The following is a 24,499-nucleotide window of genomic DNA, read 5'->3' as shown; positions in this document are numbered from 1 at the left end:
GCTTTTCCACTACTTGCTGGCAATGGTTGAAAGCATTTTGGGTATAAATGTAGTCAAAGTAAAAAGAGAAAATGTAAGGCAGTACTTCCTGGTTATTGAAAAGCTCCAAGTAACGTGAGTCAATTTCATTAGAGTCTGAGAAAATAGCCTACTTATTATCTGAATAAACACTTCAACAATTCTTCAAGGCTTTTATTTGACAAAAAAAGTACCAACTCATTTCCATTTGAAATGCAATTAAAACTTCACTTCAAAAAAAAAAAACCAACTTCACTTCATGTCAGGTTTTAGTAGACTTTAATGATATTAAATACTTGCCTGTTTTTAGTGGCTTTATGAAGGTCAAATTAGACTGCGCCACAGGAACAATGGGTCTTGTCCTTCTGACTGTTTTAGAATTAGGAGTTCTGTATCCTAATGAATCTAAAATACATGAGAAAGCAGAATGATAGCATTTAAAAAATGAAATAATTTCCCAAATGAACTGCCACCGAGTTAAAATCTAGGCTTTCCACAATCATATCGTTTAGCAAATATTGAATAACCAGTAAGTGCCAGGTACTATGCTATGAACTCAGGCAGTAAAACCTACGTCTGGAAGTTACAGACCAGAAACTATCATTTATGCTGTGTTTATAGAAGCTGCGATTCAGATGCAGCCAGTTCACTGTGTGTTTATTATGTACAGCAGACTCTGTGCCAGGTGCGGAGATGCAGGATGTAGAGATGCGGTACAGGGCTCAGGACGTCTTCAGTCTAGTGCAGAAGTTCAGGAAGAACCAACATCCTATGTAAAGGAGAAGTGCGTATAAGGGGCTAGGAGGACACGGAGGGGGAGCGCTGACGTCACCTAAAAGGCAGGACAGGCTCCTGGTGGGAGGACACCCGAGCCGACTCTGCAGTGGACGTTACACACCAGGCACAGGGCCTTTGTCAGAACTGCAAAGTGGCCGGAGCCAAGATCACGCATATAAAAAAATTTAAAAATCAAGGCAAAAAGAGGCTGAAAGAGGGAGAAAAGAGTGTAATCATATTAAAAATAACAGTGGCAGCTATTTGAACACTTTGTGCCAGGCACAATCAGAGTCTTGTAATTTAGGTTGCCTCGTGATCGTCACCAGCAACCTATGAGAGATGCACCAATTTTATGGAATTCGGACACTGGAGCTTAGAGGAGCTAAGCCAGTTGGTCAAGGTCACGCAGACTAGTAAGTGGCAGAGCTCCACTGTCCAGCTCCAGGGCCCGCACTATCACTCTGTGAAGTGCCTGGTTTGTCAAGGCAGGATTTAAGCCTAGGAAGTAACATTGTTATACATACTTTAGAAGACAGTGTGGATGGTGGAATGAAAGGAGTCAAGACAGAGATGGAAAGCTAAAAGGAAGCTATCCCAGAGGCCTACGTTAGCGCCGATGAGAATTTAAATGAACACATGAGAAGTGCAGACAAATCAGAGAAGAGTGATTTTCACAGAGGAACTCACAAGACTTAATATCAACTGACAGGCAAGTGATGCAGAATGAACCCCAGATGACAAAGTAGATGATGGGTGGTACCTACAAAGGGAAGCATGTGAAAGTCACAGCAGCAAATAACCCATGCGAATGCAGTTCACTGCCTCAAAGGCAGGTTTACACCAGCTCCTGCTGCAACAGGAGACAAACAGAGCAAGCTCAGGCCCAGGACAGAATTCAGCCCACAGCTGTTTGTGGACAGTCTGTAAGCTAGGAAGAGTCTTCACATTTATAAATACTAGTTGAAAAAAGTCAAAACAATTATATTTCATCACACATGAAAATGACATGAAATTTGGTTTTGGTGTCCATAAAGTTGCATCAGCACACAGCCACTGGCATTCATTTACACACTGTCTGTGGCTGTCCTCCCTTCTACAGTGACCCAGCTCTGTGGCTGTGACAGAGATCCTATGTCCTGCAAAACCTGAATATTTACTTTCTGAACCTTTAGAGAAAGTTTGCTTAGCTTTGATTCAGAAGAATTGCAGATCTGTGCCAATTGTCAAAATAAGGAACATGATTAAATTGTTACACAATATTGATTAGATTGTAAGGTTCTTTGCATTTTAACATATTTAAAGATAAAAATACGAGGAAAAGTTCCTCATTTTGAAGCCTTGCAGAAGCTGGTCCTTCTGCAAGGAACCGTTTTACTTTATGGGAATCTTCCTTCGAACCGTCCCACAGACTCCAGTCATTCACATAAAGCCAAGCAAACTGCCTCCACTGCTGTGCTTCCCTGATTCCCTGTGCATTGCTCGGAGGACTGGGAGCAACTCAAGGGCAGGAATGATCTTTTCTCCTTGTATCCAGAGCTTAGAACAATGCCTAGAACATAGTAGGTACCTTAATGTTGAATGAATGCATCTTGAAAAACTGACTTCTCTCTCTGCCCTCTTAAGTTTGTCAGAAGAGAAAGAAGGCAGAAGCACTCTTAGTGAGTTACCATGCTCATAAATCAGACATCCAATGTGTGCAATCCTCTTTAAACCTTGCAAAGAGGCTCAGCTCAGCTAGTTGGCCACCTCAAACAAACTGCAAGTTCAAGTGTCAACACATCAATGGATTATTTGCTCATTCATTTACTGTGTCATTCATTCATCATTTATTGCACATCTTGTAGAAGATCAAAATAGATGTGTTCCTTTATATTCAAAGGATTTGTTATTTGGTCAGAACATTTCTATAGGAAATAATAATGCAGGCAAACAAATGTAATTAACAGGTAGATATGAGATGTTGTATGCTGCATTCAGATTTGCTAAGGGAATGTACCAAGAGGGAAAAGTCATCAGAGAACAGAGTACTTGAAATCAGTGAAAGATCTGAGTTAGTGAGAAAACAACAGATATGAAAATTAAGAAAAGAATACATGGTCAAGAATAAGACAAGGATGCCCACTCTCACTTTTATTCAACGTAGAATTGAAAATCTTAGCCACAGCAATGACGCAAGATAAAGAAATAAAACGAATCCAAGTTGGAAAGAAAGAAGTGAAACGGTCACTATTTGCAGATGAAATGATACTATAATATGGAAAACCCTAAAGACACCACTAAAATACTGTTATTAGAACTAATAAACAAATTCAGTGAAGTTGCAGGATACAAAATCAGTATACAAAAGTCTGCTGCATCACACTAAACACTAAATTTACACTAAATACACTAAAAAGAAACTATCAAAGATTTTTATTGCATCAAAAAAAGTAAAATATCTAGGAATGAGGGGAACGATGTCCCCAGGAGCCTGGAGTGAGCAGTGGCCTCTTCTGTGCTCCCAGATGCAGAGATGGGGCCAGGTCTTCGCTGGGCCTTCGCAGCAGGGCCTGGACCAAAGCGAGGCACGTGAAGTGCCTCCCCTAGGGCAACACTTGGCAGGGCGGGGGGTCCTCGGTAATCCAGACACATGTTTCAATGCAATTTTTTTTTAAATAGAAATTAATGCAGAGCAATCTTGATGAACAAAACATCAAAAGTTTAAATAAGAACACGATCACAACACTTGATCTCAGAATTCAGCCCCACACTACATTGCACTAAGCAAATGGGTAAATAAAAAGTACAAGTGAGTTCAAGCCGACCAACAGCAACTTAGTGAACCAAAAGCAGCAGAAAGTGTGCCCTTCCGTGGTGCACCTTCACCAAAGACTTTTCAGCCAGACTCACCAGTCTTCTCCTTCAGGCCCAGCTTCCCCTGGTTGCGCCCACGCCGCGAGGCTGACGCCATCGCTCTTCTCGTGCTTCTAACAGCCGAGGTTTTAGCCTCCACAGGAGAAAAGTGGATCCTTTTGATTTCCTGCACTTCTGTGTACTCTGTGGCTGTAACTCTTACATTTTCACCTCCTGTGTTTCCCTCACTCTTTCTTTTACGAGCAACTGAAGCTATCTTTGGGGGAGGAGTTACGACATTTTTATAACTCTTAGGTTTACTTAGCATTGGATCTGTAGCTGGAAGATAAGGATGAAAATCATCTTTCTCGTTTTGATCATCTATTTCTTTTTTACATTCACCCACTACACTGTTGAGACACCTTTTTGCCTTTGGTTTATTAGTCTCCGTTTGGTTTTCTCTGGCAGAGGTGGGCTTTCTCTTAGTAACAGTGGCAGAAAGTATTGGACGTCTCTTAAGTGATTTATTGTGGCCGTGACTGGGAATAACCTGAACTACAGAAAATTTAGGCTGATCCTGTTTTTTAAAAGTGTAACAGTCTGACTTCATTTCTAAAACTTTGGATTCTTCAAAAATAGCTTTTGGAGATTGTGAACCCTGACATTCAGGAATACCAGGTAAAACTTCATTTTTTCTCCCATCTTGAGGAGACTGTGAGGCCTGAGAATTAACATTTAATAATGGTGATAATTTACATGTTTGCTGAGATATACACACATAGGCCATATTATCTTTTACAAATTGACTTGGGGATAGAGTTGGATTAATTGTCTCTGATTCTACGTCATGATTTAGTCCATAATTATCCTTTATGAAAGAATCTGGACTTAAAATTGTCCGGTAAATTTCATGTACACTTTTTGATTCCAAATGTACAGACCTTGAATTACCGTTGACAAACATATCTGGTGAAAGATGCATCACTAATTCTGGTTCATTATAAGCTGCATGGCTATTATTCACAAAGGAATCTGGACTTAGAAAATTTCCTTGGCTTTGTGTAATGTTCAAAGTTGAAGAGTAAGTTGGGGTAAGACTTAGTTTACTATTCTCTTCAATTTGGCCATTGACATTATTTACGGAGTCAAAGGAAGTTTCAGTTAGGGCTTTCTCATTAAAATGAAAATCTTTGGAAACGCTGGCACCTGCTACTTCCAACAGCCCCCCGTTCTCAGCTGCAGGAAGGGACGTGTAGGTCGTAGACCGACGCACAGAGAGTGGCACGCGAGTCTCTCCATGGCACTCTTTGAATGCGGGACTAATAGGTGATATAGGTATTTTATTTCCTTCAAGGATTAAAGAATTGTTTTCTATTGGGGAACAGCTTTCACTCATGGCCAGATTTTCACAGGCTTGTAGTGGGCTCCTAACTCTGTCAGCTTTGGGGGAAACACTAAATGTTTTATTAACATTTTGAATATTTGAAATCTCCTTGTTACGACTTGAGGAAGCTGACACTTTCTTCTTATTGATGGTATCCCAAAGACTCCTCTGCAAAGTAAGCAAAACAGTTTGTTGAAAGCTATTGAGTATTACCTTTAAATAAGAAATATTATGTATGTTACTCACTTCAAGACTGTTATCAAAATAATTTTTACATATTATTATTTTCTTAAAGTAAATTACAGAGTGATTAAAACATTACCTTTTTCCTTTTCTGCTCTTCTGCATTTCCTAGTAATATAGCTTGGTGTTTAAGAATATCATTTACAAGAAATGTCACAATCTCTCTTACTCGGCCTCCTTTCAAAGGTGTCCAGGTAATAGAAATAACAATTTTTTCTTTAGGCTGTAATAAAAACAACACATTTTAAATGACTGTGACAGTAGTGATGTATAATAACCAAAACATATTGTATACCATTTAGACTACAGTAGAGGATTAATGATTGTCAGTCACCTGCACTCTACACCCTAATGACATTTAACACGTCAAGTATATTTTCCTACTCTTATCTCATTTCATTATAAGGAAATCAGCTACTAGTAGTAACAAGGCTCACAACAAAATAAAATTATAATAAACTCTCAATTGTATATGAAGGAATGAAACAGTCTCCAAATCACTTTATTTTGGTTCAGTGGTTTTTTTTTTTTAACAATTTAATCATATATTTCTACTTCCTTAGGATAGGTACAGAACTTCTATTTCAAATATAATGAGCTTGTGTCAGAAGACTTTTCCAAAAAGAAATGTAAAGATGATCAGCTAAACCCCTTGTTCCCCATGAACTTCTCTGAAATCCACATCATCTTTATTGATATTTGTCAAACACTTATTATGCTCCAGGCATAGTCTCAGGTATCTAATAGAACTAGCCTCACCCTCACATCCCTAGGAAGCTGGGACTATGACGACGCACATTTTACAGATGAGCTCATCAAGGTCCAGAAAGCTTTCTTTGTCAAAGTCATACCATTAGTAATTAGAACCTGGACAGTCGGAGCCCAGAGTTTAAACTTTAACATCTACAACCCACAGCCTGGCGGGAATTTGCCAAATGCAAAACCCTAACATGACAAAACAAACCCTGTGTCTGTTGTTTTTCAGAGGAAAAAAGCCAAATTTTGTTTTATTTATTTAAACAAATTAAAATAGAAGTTTCAGGGCCGGGTGAAGCAGCCGGTGCTGACGCAAAGCTGCAGCGGCTTCTCCAGAAGATCCAGCCACGATGGTTCACGGAGGTGCTGCCCTGAACCAGATTGCCAGTGTGGGTGCAACAGCCTTCTACTGGGAGAAGACGCCACCTCGGGCTTCTGCAGTGACAGAGGAGTCAGTGCTTAGCTTCAAAACTTCAAAGGACCAGCTGACTCTCTCCTTAGGGGCTAGTGCAGCCAGTGACTTCAAGGTGAAGCCAGTGCTCAATTTCCTCTTCTGAAAGTCCCAGGGCCCAAAAGAATTATGCCAAACCTACGCTGCCTGTGACGATGTGACTGAATTGCTGCAATTTCACGATAAAGCTTGAATGGATGAGAAGCTGCTGCTTATGGATGAGCAAAGAGAGTGGCTTCTTGAGATGGAATCTACTCCTGGTGAAGATGCTGTGAAGATTTAGAATAATACATAAGCTTAGTTGATAAAGCAGTGGCAGGTTTCGAGAGGATGGAATCCAATTTTGAAAGACGTTCTTCTCTGGGCAGAATGCTATCAAACAGCATTGATGCTACAGAGAGATCACTTCTGAAAGGAAGAGTCTATCAGTGTGGCAAACTTCATTGTTGTCCTATTTAAGAAATTGCCACAAACACCCCAACCTTCAGCAACCACCACCCTAGTCAGCAGCCATCAACACTGAGGCAGGACCGTCCACCAGCAAAACGGTTACGACTTGCTGAAGGCTCAGATGATGGTTGGCATTTACTAGTAATAAAGCCTTTTTAACGTAAGGTAGGTATATTGTTTTTTGAGACATGATGCTATTGCACTCTTAATAGATGACAGTGTAAACTTTACATGCTCTGGGAAACCAGAAAATTCACGTGGCTCACTTTGTTGTGAGTTTTGCTTTATTGCAGGTCTGGAACCAAACCCACAATACCTCTGAGGTCCGCCTGTATAGCTGACTTAATCGGCATATCTATCAAAATTCTTTCCCATTGAGATTCAAATGAAATTTCTGTTTAGGATAAATTCAAGAGTGTGAACTCTTACTACTTGCTTCTCAATTTATATATAGGACATCTTACGAGGGGGCATTCCTTCTAAAGAGTTACTGGTATTTAACAAATAAGTTATCGAGTGCCTAATGGTACACATAGTACCTGACACATAGTAGGCGCACATTAAATATTTAAGTGACAAGATTCTTGAATGAATGAAAAATCGACATGGTCTCTGGCTTCTTTATTCTTTCCAATAAAAGAAATTACAAAATCTAAGTGAAAAGACAAATACAAAAATGTAAGTTCCAAGTACTGTTACCAATGACACAAAAAAGGGTCTGAGATTCAGAGCAATGAATAGTGAAGGGGATCTATCATCTCTGAGTGGGTGATAGGAGATTCTAACGTCTAAGCTAAGACAAAGTACAAGAATGAGGTGGACAGACAGAGCTAAGGGAGGAGCAGTTTAGCAGAACATACAGCATGTGCACAGGCCTCATACAAGACGTTGCCTAGTGTAGCTCCAGGAACAGATACAGGACCAGCATGGTTTAATATTAACTAGTGAGGGGGAAATGACCTGCAATCCAGGAGGCTGGAGAGATGAGCAGAGGACTGCTGTATATATGTAATCTCTTTAGCAGATTTGAATATTATAAATAACATTATTTAGCTGTACATTTTGTGGCTGCAGAGGTTTCATTTTCTTTTGTTTGTTTGTTTGCCTATTTTATTTAAGGCATACCAAAATGTAGTTCTAGTCTTTTTATTTCTAATTGAAAGCTTAAATCGCTAACCCAGGAGGTGAGCACATTTGGAAAAAGATGCTCAGTGTTCACTCCCTTTTCCTTTCCCTGCCTCCTCCTTCTTTATCCATCTCCCCATGAGGAAGTCCTTATTTAATCTGTAACAATCTATAGACTGAGGCAGTGAGACAAAGTTAGTTTTGAGAGAATTTTAAAGAGACTTATATAACTGATACCTGCTTTCTGAACTGCAGTGAGAGTCTGTCAACAAAACTTCATCTTTTATGGAGACAAATACTCTCAGAGGTGCAAAAACTGAGATAAAACATAAAGATAAAGCATTTTGCTTTTTCCCTCCTTGTAAATCCTCATTTGTTTCCCCTATTCATTCCCCCTTGCTTTTAAACTCTTAGTAACTCAAATAAAACAAATGAAGGAACAGATCTGTTACTTATTTTCCTTTAAATATGCCACTGTTAACTTCAGTAATGACATTCTTGGATATGCATCACTATTAATTTTTTGAACAGAGGCATTGCCATGAGTCTGCTACAAGTGTTACTCTTTTACGTACATTCTGAAAGACACCGGAGAGTCAGAATTACAATGAGAAATGTGGGCTGCATCTTCCTCCTTTGGGAGAAGATGAAAACAAAGGCTGACAATCAATAAACAAAATGCTCTCTTGCATTTCCATTTAGTCCTAAGATTCTGTGGTTTTGGTTTACAGAAAGGTGACACACTTTTACTAGTGACAGATAGAAAAGTGACAGGGGTAGCCAGTTAGCTGAAGCTGCTTGTTGTCAGATGAAGCTGGCCCGCCACCTTGTGGCCATACGTGCAATGAGCACAACTGTTTCAGAAACCTGGCTGTGAAGGAGCCTGGGAAGAGCCAGGGCAACTTCAGCCACGTCTTTCAGTCACATCAAAACAGCATCAAACTCATTGCAGACAGAAGACAGGAGATTTATTTTCTTAAAGAAGCGCAAGAAGCTCACGTTACAGCCCGTACTCGTGTGTAGCAGGAGCTTCTATTTCCACAACTGGCACCAAGGAGCCTGTGAAACAAAGAGCATCTACCTGAGTTGTTCCCAGCACGGGCTGCAGAGCTCACTCGAGGGGTTTGTGAGAAGCAAAGACCCCAGACCCTGCCCTGAGCCCTCCCCAGGAGGGATGCTGCAGCGGGGCCCTCGAATGGCTGGTTTCAGCTGGAGTCAGGGAGCAAACGCCACGGAGCTTAACCCCATTCAGTAGGGCGAGTGGCGATTTTAACTGAATGTCCTCAAAAAGACCCAAGTTATTCTGTTCAAAAACCAACCAACCAACCCCATACATTGTAGCCGTCATATGGAGATTTTAACACACCAATACTGTCCAATTAAAAAAATGTTTAGAAGATTAAAAGAAACCCCAAATTTCATTTAAAAATTTTCCTTGGATAGTTGTTCACCCAATAACCCTGCTCCACAAAACATATCCCAACTGACAGTCTCCTGACCTTCATTCCTTTTTAGGCCTAGATTCATGAACCTTGTAGATTCATTTTTATACTAATAGTGAATTTCTCTCTCTCTTTGGCAAATTTAACACTTTGCCTAGTAAAGCTCTGTGGTTCTTGAGCTGTTATCTTTGTACATAAAACCTGTGTGACATACAGTTTTCTGTACTTAGCCCCAGAAGTTCACATTAGTAATTCTGCAGTGGTGAGTAGAAATCTCCCTGATTTAACTAACAAGCAGTCCAGACAAGTCTGATGCAAGTGGTTGCCCTCATCTCAGACAAATGCTGTTTGTCACTGTGACACGCTCATTCACCAAGGGTGGGGGAGGTGTTTCACTCAAGGGATGTTCTAATATTTCTTTTCCACTACAGTGGTTTTCCAAAGGTGGTCCCTGGACCCAGTAGCTCACGCATCACCTGGGACTTCTTAGAAATGCAAACTGTAGCCCTAGTCTATGCCTAAGGCCTGAGAAAGTCTGGGGGTGGAGCCCCAAAAGCAGGTTAGCCAGCCCTCCAGGTGGTTCTGATGCACTCTTAAGTCTGACAAGCACTTGTCTCCTCAGAGCACCCCAGACCCTTAGGGGCTGTTCGATGAAGCATCTTCTTGTTCTTCGAATTTTCCCCTCATCCTCCTGACAGACGTGTTCAGGGAAGAATCATGCCCCATGCCTATAACAGTATAAGGGAAAGTGCATGGCATTTCAAACCACAAGACCTGGATGGGATCTCAGTTGTCAACTGCCAGGACTAAAACCATGCATGAATGTTTTTATCCCCTAAGCATATTTCCTCATTAAAAATTGGGAGGAGAACATTTATCCGGAACACAGAGTCAAGACCTCTACCTGAAGCTGTCTCATTTGAGCACCCTGCACAGCTGCCGTTGGCACGACTTCCAGGTTACAGATGAGAAAAGAGACACAAAGAAGACTCAGGATGTGAACCTGCCTGCTGCCTTGCCTAGCCCTGACCCATCGGACACAGACCCTTTGACAGTGTTGCCTTCTCTGCAAATGTGGTCAACGCTTCCATGAGTTTGTTGTGAGGATTAAATAAGGCAACAGAGTTTAAAAGAACTTGTAAAAAATAAACATCATGTTTGTATCTATTATCTTAATGGTTTGGTGTGTTGAGTGGAATCACCACTCAAACCTGAATCTGAGGGAAAGCAATACCTAATAAAAGTTTTGTTTTAAAGCAGAAACCATAAACCATCAGACACAGACGGTTTTAAAAAATAAGATCTGTGAAATTTTACACTATAAAAGTGTAAATTATAAAAAAAAACTTTAGTTCCACAAAACTAAAAAAGAACAAGTAGAAGTATTATGTAGATAGAAAAAAGTATATATCTTTCCATGAAAAGAAAAGCAAGCATTTATAAAATAGAGAAGGACAAGTTCTTAAGTGTGGCTGAACCGCTGCTTATGCACAAGTCAGTGGACCTCAGGTTAGAGCCTCTTCTCACAGCCTTGTGAAGTGATTATTCAGATAAGGAGTGAGTCGCCCTCAGCTAATGTTTGTGTTCCTTCCTCCCGCCGCCCCCCCCCCCCTTTCAGAGGTTCTGTACAGTGAAAAGACCACAGCAGTCAAAATAACAAATCAAATTATCTGCCTTTTGGTTACAGGAATGGGAGCATTACTCTGGCCAATGCAGTGCAGACAAGCTACCTAGGAAGTTCTTGAAAAACATATTCATGAAATTAAATCAGATTCACGATTAAAACTACACTACAGCAAAGGGGGGAAAAATAGATTAAATGACTAACTCTCCATACTTGTTCAAAATAACCCTGAAGAGGTGTTTTGGTTTTGTTGGCTACAGACATTTAGCAAAAACAAAGCTCACTCTTTCTCCAGAATAGGTAGCTATCCTGACTCTATAGGGGTCAAGTTTCCCTATGGAAAGTAAATTACATACTAAGATGACTAATGGAAAGCAATTAAAAAACTCTACTGTAACCAAGGTAATCCTGGCTATCTTAAATATTTGGATATTTGAATGGATGGACAGATAATATTAATTTAAAAAGTGCCATCTGTTACTCTAGAACCCAAAACCTTCTTAAGGCCCGGAGTCTATGAGAAACGCTTCTCTGCAACTGAGGGCTTATAGTGCATCTAAGGACGCTCCGCGCACGCGCGTGGACGAGCTGTCAGCGCCAAGCCACCTCCGACCCGGCCTTCTCTGCACCTGGGACAGGCGCTCACCTCGAGTTACAGGAGGGCACTGGCTTTTTCCTCTGGGCGTCTGTCCGTCCCTGTCAGTCCCAAGCCCACCCCTCCCGGGAGGCGGCGTGAAGACCGCGGGCAGCGGGGCCCGGCCCGCCCGGAGCTCCCCTACCTGCAGCACGAAGGTGCTCGGAGAGACTAGGAAGCCCAGCTCTGCGGCCGGGACGCGACACAGGCTCACGGCCGCCGCTTCCTCGTTGGGGTTGTCCAGGACCAGAGGCAGCGTCCGCGAGGCGCCCAGGCGCACGTCCCCGAAGGAGAGGAAGGGCGACCTGCGGAAGTGGCTGAGGGACAGGACCGGTGGGGACGCCGCCTCCTCCTCGGCCCGGCGGCCCCGCAGCCCCGCCGGCGGCCTCCGCTCGGGCGGGCTCCGCTCCCAGCAGCCGCGCCCCCGACGCCAGGTCGCCATGGCGGCCTCGGGCCCTGCCAGGCTGCTTCGAGCGGCACCTACAGGAACGCCGACCGCGTCCCCTCGGGGGAGCCGCGGAGACCTGGAGCGCACTTGCCCCCTTTCTTGTCGGGAGGCCGGGACCCCGGGGAAGCGGCGGCCCCACAGAATCGCAAACTCCAGTTCAGGAGCGGACGGCGGAGGCACTGCGCTCCGTTTAAACTTCCCGCCTCGGCCAATGGGCGCGTCAGGGCCCGCCCACATCCGCGGGGGACCAATCAGCAGGCATCCGCCTAGCCAATCAGACGACGGCGCCTTATTTAAACGTGCCGACGCCGCGCGTCGCTCTCTGCGCAGCAGGCGAGAATGGCGGCAGGTCTCGGTGCCCCTGAGACCCGGGCTTAGACTTGAACCTCGCTGCTGGTTTGTGAACCTGTCGGTTGAAGGGAAGAGAGTAACAGCACTTCCACAGTAAACGCAGCAGTCACTGCGGTTGCCGGGACAGCCTTAGGTAAAACCGTTAAGTAGGCAGAATGGGCTCACTCCTCCCTCTTCCCGCAAGTTCCGGCCCGGGGTTACGTTCCCGAGCTTCCCCCCCGCGTTTCCTGGGGCCGAAGGGGGGGAAATGCGGACAATTAAATGTACAGGGAGTGGGAACGTGCTGACCTCAGTGACTGAGCCCAGCCGGGCCGCGGTAGTTTTACAGGCAGGTTCTTACCGCGGGATACTGGGGGCAAAACTAGATCAACCGGCGAAACCTGAGATCCCAGTGACTCGTCAGTGATGGTTCTGACAGGCATTGCCCTTGACGAATAACGTCTTGGTTTTAATTTTACTTGTAGGTGTCAGATAATAATGATGGCAGCTTACCTGCTGCTCTTACTTTTTGCCAGAGTGTTTTAAACCCTCTGCATGTTTATCTCAGCCTTCACTTCAGCCCTGTGAGGAAGGTACCACTATTTGTGTTTAACAGACTAGCAACGCCGGGCGTCCCAGCCGGCTAGGAAGTGGCAGGGCCAGGAGAGGCACACGGCCAGTTGGGCTAGTCTTGCTCTTACCCACTACGCCGTACTGACTCTAAAGACAGTAGGGAGCTTTAAAAACTGAGGTGGGATGTGTGTGTGGATGCATGAAGTGTGTCGGAAGGAACGTCCCTGAGTGGAAAAACAACACAAGGACGGTGACATATGAAATTATATTCACTGACACCCAATTTGGCCTATTTTTTTAAAAGTTTACATTAGCTTTTACTCTTGGTGGTGTACAGCCCGTGAATTTTGATGAATGTATAATGATATATATCCATCGTTAAAGAATCATACAGAATAGTTTCACTGCCCTAAAAATCCTCAGTGCCTCATGACCTAATGTTGGACCCTGTTACCTTAAAAATATAAACCAAATTGTTTATAGAGCTTTTTTTTTAACAAAAAAAATCCTTTAGGATTGATGCTCAATGAGAAACTAGTACATAACTTTTCAGCAAAATGTTAATATCAATTACAGTAATTTCAAATACACTTAAATTATATTCATATTTCCTATTGTGAATGCTATTTGTCAAAATAACATTGCAAATGTAAGCCCTCTTAAGCTTAAGACATTGTTTCAAGTCTGTTTAACATGATAACACATTTTGTTCATATATGCTCTCCCCTCCTAGTTTCTCTTCTTAAAGCAATGCTGTTGACTCACAATTGAAAAGAAAAGAAAAAAAAAACCCACCAGAATGAACTATATTGGATATTTTAAATTTGCCCTCCACTTCCCCCCTCCACCCTTTTCCAGCCTGTTCTTTGCTATGGGATGCTGATCTGTGTTATTTGCTACATCCATAAAGTTTCCTACTCTGTGGCTTCTGCTTTGCTTCAACGGGGTAGGTGAAGGTACTTTCATCCCCCCCCCCCCCCGCCCTTTCAGCTGGCTACATCTCGACATAAAAGTCCCACATAGCTGCAGAGGTTCCCTCTCTGGGGATGCGGGTGTGGGAATGCCATGTTGTTACTGGTCCCAGGCTATTGCACGACTGCTTGTTTCCCTGCGTCCCAGTCACATCTTTGCAAATAGTCCCTTTATTAAACTTCCTCGAATTGCACTAAATTGGGGACCAGCTGTTTCCTTAGTGACCCTAGCTCAAACTGGAGCCTTAGGAAATTACCTCTTAAGAGAGAGTTCTGAATTGAGTGGCTCCTGTTTGAGGAGCCCACAGACAAACTCTTGCTGGGGAGAAACACATCATGATGACTTTAGGGATGTGGTAGTATCATGATTCCTCAGATTATCAGAGGTGGCAGCAGGGAATAAAGCGCAGGTGAAAGGCAGTTTATCCAGGATCAAGTGTCCGAGGCTCAGTTGCTATGGCAACAATTTACACATGATTATAAAGCTTAGAGTGTCACCTGACCACAAGAGAGTGCATACATAGGGAAAAAGAAAATGAAAATCTATGAACATCCAAGGGTACCACTAAGAACGTATTTTGAGAACAAGAATGTGTGGACAGAAACTGAAGAAGTCCCTCACTTCCTGTGGTCTTAGGGAAGACGTGGCCAAGGACTAAGCCCACGTGTCTGATGGCAAATGTGGCAGACTGATTACATACTCAGCCCTGCCAGCTCTCTTAGCTAAGTGGGACCCTGGGAATGAGTATGATATTTGGGAAAATTTAAAAGGTGAGAATTTGTAATTCTCCCCATTTACGCAAAGCTCTCTTCCTAGGAGAGACAGCCCCCTGTACAGTTTCATTATACTGATGACATTTACTAATTAAACCTGATGAGTAGGAAACAGCTGTCAAGAAATGTGAGGGTCTGAGGTTTTTAGCCTGCTGAGGTTTTACGGGAGCACAGTGACACACGTTTGTTTACATATTATCCACGACAGCTTTCACATTGAAACGGCAGAGCTGAATAGTTCCAGCGGAAACCATATGGCCTGCAAAGCTGGAAATATTTAGCGTTCGACCATTTGCAAAGTAGTTTGCTGACCAGGGGTCTAATCTGGAGAACCACATAACTGATAAGGCAAGCAACATTCTATGATCACGTCAAAGTGGGACATACCAGCCCAGGGCTGAGCAGTCCCTGAGTTCACGAGCTGCACAGACAACTTGGGTCCAGTGCTATCTCCTCCTACTACTTTGCTGACTCTAATCTGTACCTCGGGAAAATTGGAGACTTCTTTGTGGCCATTTCATAAAGGAAGAAAAAGCCTGGTTTATGGATGGATGTGTATGGGAGGCCAGATGCAAATAGAGCCACACTTGGGCCTCCTCCCAGGGTTAGGTGAGAATACGCTAGGTGAGCACAATTGTGGATGGTGATGCATCTAGTCCACTTCAAAAGGAAGAAGACACGTCTAAGGTGAAGCTCTCTGCTCACATGGACAACAGCTAACAGGCTGGCCAGCTGGTCCAAGCTTTGAAAAAACAAAATGTAAAACTGGTGTCTAGTAGGTTCGGGGAGGAGAGGCACGTAAAAGGGCCCCTCGAGGGACAGCAAGTTAAGAAGTTTGTTTCCCAAGTAAATGCCCATCAGAGATCCAAGGCAAAGGAGCTCAAAAATCAGGCGAGTAAGACAACCTGTCCTGTTGGACGTCGGCCTCTTTCCTTGCTTGGGGAACCCATGGACGAAGTGGCTGTGGCGGCAGAGATGGGGGCTATAGAAGTGCTTAGACTCTGTCTGCCCCTTACCAAGGCTGGGCTGATGTGCCACTGCTGATCCGCTACCAGAGGCCAGTGCTGAACTCCCAGTATGACTCCCTCCCCGAGTGGGACCAAGCTGCTACCTGTGGCATGCTGGTTACAGTGAACCCTTTCTATCAGGGAAGAGGTGATACTTTCCTCTCTGGGATAGATGCATTTTCTGAGTATACACTGTTGTTGTACCTGCACCCCCCATGCACAGAATTGTAGAATGCTTTCTCTAGAGCCAGTGAATCTGTGGTGGTTTTCAAAATGTGTCTAAAAAGTCTAAGCTACACCTCCATTCAAGAGGGGAGGCTTAATTTGTGTCCCTTGAGTGGTGTGGACTCGGTGAGTCACAAGGTGGAGTGACGCAGTATCACTTCCTAGATTAGGTTATAAAAAGACTGCAGCCTCAGTCCTGGCTGTGTTCTCACTCTCTCTTTTTCTTCCTCAGGGGGAAGCCAGCTGTGTATCACGAGGCAGCCCTGGGGAGAGAGGCCAAGTGGGGAGGAACCACCCCCAGAAGTGAGCTTGGAGATCAAGCCTGCTCTGGGACAGCCCCCAGAGACTCAGCTCCCGTGAACAGTGGGCTTCGACCTCACGGGAGATCCCAGCCAGAGCCCCGGCTCAGCCTCTCAGCCCTGACCCACGGAAACCGTGAGGTGAGAAATGTCTGTTGATTGAAGCCACTACATTTGGTCTCATTTGTTGCACAGCAAGAGAATTATGTGTCCCACACACCACTGCCTCCAGAGGGAAAACTTACTATGCAGAAACAGGCTCCTGCCTATAGGAGTAACTGGTCTTCTAACACTTGAAAGCAGCTGCCTGCTGAGGCTCCAGTGTGGGTGGTGTGGATGGAGACCCAGCGGGTAGGGTCGGGCACTGTCCTGGAACACCGTTCATTCCTTAAAGCAGTAGTGGTGCCTGAATGAGAGGGTGGCGTAAGAGTGGCCCCTATCACTGTTACATGCAGTCGCCCATTAGTGGGATTTTGCTGCTGCAGACTTCTGGCCATAAACAGCATGTGACTGCTTCATGCGTACCAAGCACTATTAATACCTGAGTTTATATTAACTAGCCACTTAAAAACCATTGAATAGTTTGATAAGTTATTCATTAAATATATTAAATATTTCAAAATGATGTCTAGCTTATGAAAAGTAAATAAAACTTTAGTAACTGTGCCCCGGGCACTGGTTTTCCGTGTCTGGTGTTGTATGGTCTTTTCCTTCAGTTTTTAAGGAGGTAGGCAGAGTACTGCATTGCCATGCTGTCAAATTGTTCAATAAAACTGAGAGATGCTTTATTAGGACCAAAGAAATTTATATTTATTTTAAATATCAAAACAACACAAAGAACTAGTTCAGTATACAATACACTTCCTAGTCTTCACAGAGAACTGAATTTTTCTATAAAGACATTTGTACTCAAGAAACACGAGACAGCCAAAATATCTATAAACTCACAAGATACTTTACACACAGTTGACAAAATAATGAGTTTTGATTTTTAGATTTATCTTTGTAATTGTTTTTAAGAGTCCTTAATGATTGAAAACAAAACTTAGGGCTGGAGACTGGGAAGTACGTTCAAAGGCATTTCCACTGTAATGCACGTCATGAACCCCGCAGTCAGAACAGGTGCTGCACAGCGTGGAGCAGCCAGAGGCCCACCTCTGTGCTCACTTTTGGGCAGCCACGCTCGCCACTTGTAGTGCACCTGTATTCACAGGGAAGCAAACAGTCCGCTTGTTGGGAGGAATACACATTTTGTGATTACACCACAGTACACTGTCCAACTTTAACGCAAGCAGGAAAGCAAAGAGCAAAGTAACTAACTATAAGTGTACGTGCTCTTCATTCGAGAGATGTTTTAGAATCTCCAACAGTAACGCAAGCACCGAGGTTACTTCCTTACCTAAGAATTTGGGGAAAAGCAGAACAAAAGGGGTGTGTCCATCTTTGTATAGCCTCTACTCTTGGAATATAATTCTTATTTTCTCTTTATATGTATGGCTGCAGAGGCCAAATTTAAATTGTTCAGGGAGTTTTCAAAGTCACAGACTTAAGATCAATGCACATCAAGTTGAAAGATGAAGAGTGAGTGGAGCACAGGTTTCCCCCCGGACCTTCCTCCCCTCCTCCACACACCCTGACCCTGTGGCTTCTGTCTTATTAAGGCCACTTCCAAAGAGGAAGAGCAGGAAGCGTGCCTCAAGTGGAAATCATTTTAGAGAAAATAAGGGAATGATCCCCCCAAAAAGATTCTGCAGACTTGACCGAGTGAGGAATATGCAAAAGAAAGGGGGGGATCTAAAAAGAATTGTCTCTGGTTCCTAGAAATTACTAGGAAATTCTTCTCACATTACCCATTACTCAGTCTAACAGTACATAACATTTACTGTAATACTATGAAAAGTTTTAGAAATGCTACTTGTTCCTTATTCAAAAATACATTTTGAGTGACTTTAAATTTGGCACTGAATCTTAGAATAATCCAAACACGACTTTAGAAGCCCTAATGTTTCCCTAGTTGATTGACTCAAGTTGTCTGGTGGTTGGTGTTGCTGCTTCTAATGAGACTCATCTGAAACCCTCACCTCTGGTTCAGTTTCAGGCAAACTGGGAAAGAAGCTGTTCAGTGCAGAGCTGGGTGGTTGGTAGCTGATTATTGAAGAGAAAAGGGGTGAATGGGAGGAGGATCGGAGAGGCAGACACACTATTCTTTTTATTTTATTTGTCCAAGCCCTCTGATAAGCATCTAGAGACAGGCCCAGTGTGGCTTCACAGTGACTATAAGGGCCACAGTAGCAGAGACTGAAAAAAAAGAAAATCACTCTAGTACTTGGTGCCAATTTCCCTACATAAACATAAAGCAACCTCAAAAGAGAACTTTCTTGGAATACACTTTTTCTGTAAGGTAAATATACTTATCTTGAGTTATCACTGTAGATAACTTAAACCCAAATAGTGGTTTGCTCCTTTATAAAGTGCTTTCACGGTGTTCGTATTTAAACCTCATAGCCAGCTCTGAAATAGATGGGACATGGTGTATTCCCATTTTATTTTTTGGTTTTTGTGGGGTTTTTTGTCTGAGTACTTTTATTTTTATTTCTTTTATTGAATTACAGTTGATTTATAATCTTATATTAGTTTCAGGTGTACAGCATAGTGATTCAATATTTTCATAGATATTTTCAATATTTCACAGATTATACTCCATTTAAAGTTATTACAAAATATTGGCAGTATTTCCCTGTGCTGTGCCCTATATTCTTGTTGCTCATTTACTTTTACAAAGCAGTTTGTGTTTCTTAGCCCCATACCCCTATGTTGCCCCTCTTCCCTCCTCACTCCCCTCTGTTAACCACTAGTTTGTTCTCTTTATCTGTGAGTATGTTTCTGTTTCATTATATGCATTCGTCTTATTTTTTTAATTCTACATGTAAGTGATAACATGGAGTAATTGTCTGACTTATTTCACTAAACATAATACCCTCTAGGTCCATCCATGTTGCTGCAAATGACAGAATTTAATTCCTTTTTATGACTGAATAGTATTCCATTGTGTGTTTATACCACATCTTCTTTATCCATTGATCTGTCTTGATGGAGACTTAGAGTGCTTCCATTATCTTGACTATTATACACAGTGCTTCTATGAACATTGGGATGCATATATCTTTTGAATTAGTATTTTCATTTTCTTTGGATATACACCCACAAGTGAAATAGCTGGATCATATGGTAAGTCTATTTTTAGTTTTTTGAGGAACCTCCATATTGTTTTCCATAGTGGCTGCACCAGTTTACAGTGTACTAGGGTTCCTTTTTCTCCACATTCCCGACAACATTTGTTATTTGTACTTTTTGATGATACCCATTTTGACAAGTTATTTCATTGTGATAATTAGCGATGTAGAGCAGTGTTCACATGTGCCTGTTGGCCATCCATATATATTCTTTGGAAAAATATCTATTCGGGTTTTCTGACCATTCCTTCATTGGATTGCCTAAGTTTTTTTTGGTATTGAGTTGTATGAACTGTTTATATGTTTTGGATATTAACCCCTTATCAGCCATATTGTTTGCAAATATTTTCTCCTATCAGTAGGTTGCCCTTTTGTTTTGTCAATGTTTTCCTTTGCCATGTAGAAGCTTTTTAATTTGATGTACTTTGACTTGTTTATTTTTGTTTTTGTACTTTTGCTTTCACTGTCAGGCCCGAAAAAATCATTGCCAAGATGTCAAGGAGCTTATGCCTGTGTTTTCTTCTTGGAGTTTTACAATTTCAGTAAACTTTTTGAGTCTTTAATATATTTTTAGTTAATTTTTGTGTATTGTGTAAAATATTGGATCAGTTTAATTCTTTTCATGTGGCTGTCCAGCTTACCGAACACCATTTTTTGATGAGACTGTTCTTTTCCCATTTTAAATTTTTGGCTTCTTTGTCATAAATTAATTGATCATATAGGTGTTAGTTTATTTCTGGGCTCATTGTTCTGATCCACTGATCTATGTGTGTCTGCTTTTATGCCAGTGCCACACTATTATAATTACTATACCTTTGTAATATAGGTGTGTGATGCCTTCAGCTTTATTCTTCTTTCTCTAGACTGCTTTGGCTATTCGAAGTCTTTTTTGGTTTCATGTCGATTTTAGAATTATTTTAGAATTGTTTATATTTCTGTGAAAAATACCATTGGATGTTTGATAGGGATTGCATTGAATCTGTAGATTTCTTTGAGTAGCATAGACATTTTAACAGTATTAATTCTTCCAATACATGGGTCCTGAATATCTTTCTAGTTATTTGCGTCTTCTTCAGTTTCATTTATTAATGTCTTGTGGTTTTCAACGTATAGATCTTTTATCTCCCTGTTTAAATTTATTCTGAGGTATTTTCTTCTTTTTGATGCAATTGTAATTGAAATTGTTTTTTAAATTTCTCTTTCTGATAGTGCATTCTTAGTGTAAAGAAACAAAACAGATTTTTATGTATTGACTTTATAATCTGTTAGTTTACTGAATTTGTTTTTTAGTTCTAACAGTCTTTTAATAGAGTTTAGAGTTATCTATATATAATATCATGTCATCTGCAAATAGTGACAGTTTTACTTCATCTTTTCCAATTTGGATGCCTTTTTAATGTTGAAGAATATTACCTTCATAACCTCTTCACTGAGATTTTTTACCGTAGATGGATGCTTACAGACCAAAAAAATTTTTAATGAATTTTATTTGTACTTGGCATTCTGAAATATTGGGGCAATTATAAAACAATCTTGCTTTTTTCCCCCACTCTCACCGTTACAAACTTGATATATGTAAAATAGGACTCCACACCTCTTCTACTTCTTAATTACTTTAGTCAAATGCCATCGTACCTGGGGGTTAGGAGAGACTGCATGTTCCAGTCCTTTAATCACATGCTTGTCCCCACTGGCAACCAGCCCCTATCCTTAGGTGCTTTCCCAAAGTCACCTTATTAAATAGCACATATACACATTTATCACTCTCAGCACTTAATAAATTCACAGAGTTTTTAGAACTGTGAGCCAGGAACCTTGGAGGAAGACTAAATGTGTATAAGAAGTATATTTTGGTCATCTGAATGACAATATAGATACAAATTTTTGTAAATCACAATGTCACAGGAAGAAACTCTTCCAGGCTCATTTTATGAGTCCAACATTACCCTGATACTAAAACCAGATAAAGAAACCACAAGAAAAGAAAATTACAGGCCAATATTCCTGATGAACACAGGTGCAAAAATCCTCAAAAAAATAGTAGCAAACTGAATTCAACAGTACATTAGAAGGATCATACACCATGATCAAGTAGGATTTATTCTAGTGATGCAGAAATTGTTCCACATTCACAAATCAATCAGTGTGATACATCACGTTAACAAAATGAAGGGTAAAAATCACATGATCATCTCAATAGGCGTAGAAAAAGCATTTAACAAAATTTAAGACCCATTTACGTTAAAGCTTTCAATAAAGTGGATACAGAGGGAACATACCTCTGCACAGTAATTGCCACATACGGCAGCAGCACAGCTCACATCATATTTAACAACGAAAAGCTGAAAGCTTTTCCTGTATCATCAGCAGAGACAAGGACGCCACTAAAAGAGCTCCTGGACCCAGTTCCAGTGTGCTTGTGTGCCTGTGTGAAGGCTTCCCAACACCAGCGTATGATTCCCAGACACCAGGAGGGTACCCAAGAAATCAACTTAATTCTGACACTGTTTACCCAGAGATAAAATTCAGATTCCAAGGGTAAAGGGCTCAGTCCACCAAGAGCACCCTTCTCTTCAGACACCAGTTACACGCCCAGGTTGTTGCCAGTGCTTCTGACCAACCAGCTACAAACTGGAGGTTCCAACAACCCCCTCCAACTCAGGAAGCCAATCAAAGTCCAGGTTGCTACATGTACTTCTGACCAACCAGCTGTAAGTCAGAGGTTCCCATCCCCCTCTCCTTGGCTTTAATTGAATAAAATAGCTCACGAAACTCAAGAAAAAACCATTTACTCACTAGATTTACAGCTTACTACAAAGGACGTTAAAGGCTACAAATCAAGAGCCAGATGAAGAGATCAAAAACTACAAGATATCACTTTACACCTATCAGAATGGCTATTACTGAAAAGACAAAGTTAATAAGTGCTGGCAAGGATATGGAGAAAAGGGAGCACTTACGCACTGTTGGTGGAATGCAAATTGGTTCAACCACCATGGTAAATAGTATGAAGTTTTGAAAACTTAAAAATACAACTACCACTTGATCCAATAATTCTACTTCTGAGTATTTATCCAAAGCAAATGAAAATACTAATTTGAAAAGATACATGGACTCCCACGTTGACTGCAACATTTACAATAACAAAGATATGAAAACCACCTAAGTATTCGTGGATAGCTGAATGGATAAAGAGAATGTGATATATATATTCAACGGAATATTATTCAGCCTTAAAAAGAATGAAATCTTGCATCTGTGAAAAAATGAGGGCGTTACGCTAAGTGAAATAAGTCAGAGAAAAACAAATGCCATATGATTTTACTTACATGTGGAATCTAAAAACAAAAACAAATAAAACAAATAAACCAATGGAAAAATTGAGCTCATGGGTACTAGGTATTGATGAGTGGTGCTGGAGTCTGGAGGTGGAATGGGGGCTTGGGCAAAATGTGTGAAGAGGATTAAAAAGTATAAATTTCCAGCTAAAAAAAAAAAGGTCACTGAGATGAAATGTACAGCAGGTAACTCTAGTTAATAATACTGTACTGTATATTTGAAAGTTGCTTGGAGAGTAGATCTTAAAAGACCTAATCACAAGAAAAAAATTTTGTAGCACTATATGGTGGTGGGTGTTTAAACAACACAGCAACAAGGTATTACCTTAAAATATTTTTACTTTAATTATTTATCTCTTTATTTTGATCTTCAAGTGTTCATGTTTTTGTGAAAATTTAAAATGTTTCTTCTAGTCAACAGATTTTTAACTACACTGTTTGAAATTAAAAACTTAAGTATCATATTTCAAATTCTTGTGATTGAATGTTTCCCAAACTATCTGTATGAGCAAAATCATGAAAATGTTATTAGATCTGGAGATCATTACTAAAGAGGTGTCTATAGTTCTCAGCATGTATTGTCTGCATCATATATATTCTTATTTTAAAATAATTATTATTGGGTTCAAAGGTGATATACTTTAAAGATTACAAGTTCAGAATACACTTAAGGATAAGGCAGTTAAACACCAAATCTTTCCCGTACTATCTCTAAATTTTATAGTTTTAAAAAACATTTTATTGCGCTTCTTGCCAATCTTTGTTCTATAAAAACCTTTATTCAGCATCAAAGCATAGTGTGTGTTGGTGTGTGTGTATGTGTGTATGTGTGTTTATACTTGATATTAGATTTTTAAACTACTTTTTATGTCAAGATAATGATAGTTATACACACAATTAGATTCTAATTCATCTTTATGACTTGTTTGGTTTATTACATGTGCTAGATAGACATCTTGTAGAAGAACATGCATTTCATCCTTTTTACTGTACTTTTCTATTAATAGATAAGCAAAAGTAATAACTACTAGATCTTATTACTAGCATAGGTATGACACAGTGCTTTTTACGTGTTTGTGATGTTGTTTCACAGATTCAGACACGCATTTTTTTTTTTTCATTTCCTCTGAAATAGAGTCTCAGAAAACTTTAAGAAAGTTGGGAGAATGATGGATGGAAGGAGCACTGGAGTGATTCCACCTGATTTCTCACAAATTCTGATTTATGAATAAAAGGAGTTAAACAATACTTGATCAACTGAGAAGAATTGGTTCAACAATGAACAATTCTGAATACATCTGATATTTCAGTTTTATGGCTGCATTTTAACTGCTGTTTTATCCACAAGTAGGATACGCCATTTGTCCTTCCCGACAGGTTGCTCGAAATGTATGGGCAGGTGTCACTCTACGATATCCATGCTTACACTGAAATTCAACACTCTCGTTGGTTTTAGAATAAAGTTTTTTCTCTTGTCTCCATCTTAATTCTATATTATGTATTTTCATAATTTCTTCTGAAATTACACATGCCTCTGAAGTTTAAAAAAAAGTAAGACATTAAAT

At 41.1% G+C, this 24,499-nt stretch overlaps 2 protein-coding genes and 1 long non-coding RNA gene across 6 annotated transcripts in view; 1 reads left to right on the top strand and 2 right to left on the bottom strand.

Annotated features, from left to right (window-relative positions):
• The window catches only part of ASPM (assembly factor for spindle microtubules), a 51,529-nt gene extending 39,175 nt beyond the window's left edge, over positions 1-12,354 (bottom strand). For both annotated transcript variants that reach the window (XM_031690139.2, XM_072948755.1), the window contains exons 1-4: positions 11,882-12,354; positions 5,334-5,477; positions 3,685-5,179; positions 319-423 (exon numbers count right to left, since the gene is read on the bottom strand). In XM_031690139.2, the coding sequence (XP_031545999.2) occupies positions 319-423; positions 3,685-5,179; positions 5,334-5,477; positions 11,882-12,178 (2,041 nt within the window). In that variant the 5' untranslated portion in view covers positions 12,179-12,354. The remainder of the gene's footprint in view (positions 1-318; positions 424-3,684; positions 5,180-5,333; positions 5,478-11,881) is intronic.
• A 168-nt stretch (positions 12,355-12,522) lies between these two features.
• On the top strand, positions 12,523-24,421 carry LOC140688799 (uncharacterized). The gene is made up of 3 exons (XR_012063628.1): positions 12,523-12,668; positions 16,297-16,504; positions 24,070-24,421. It is a non-coding gene; the product is annotated as an uncharacterized lncRNA (long non-coding RNA).
• LOC140688796 (complement factor H-related protein 1-like) overlaps positions 24,263-24,499 on the bottom strand; it is a 21,713-nt gene continuing 21,476 nt past the window's right edge. For all 3 annotated transcript variants that reach the window (XM_072948752.1, XM_072948753.1, XM_072948754.1), the window contains one exon: positions 24,263-24,468. In XM_072948752.1, the coding sequence (XP_072804853.1) occupies positions 24,272-24,468 (197 nt within the window). In that variant the 3' untranslated portion in view covers positions 24,263-24,271. The remainder of the gene's footprint in view (positions 24,469-24,499) is intronic.

Source organism: Vicugna pacos, chromosome 23 (assembly GCF_048564905.1).
Source record: "Vicugna pacos chromosome 23, VicPac4, whole genome shotgun sequence".
Classification (NCBI taxonomy): Eukaryota; Metazoa; Chordata; class Mammalia; order Artiodactyla; family Camelidae; genus Vicugna; species Vicugna pacos.
Note: the sequence above shows the minus strand (reverse complement) of the source record. Positions and strands in the feature narration are given on the sequence as shown.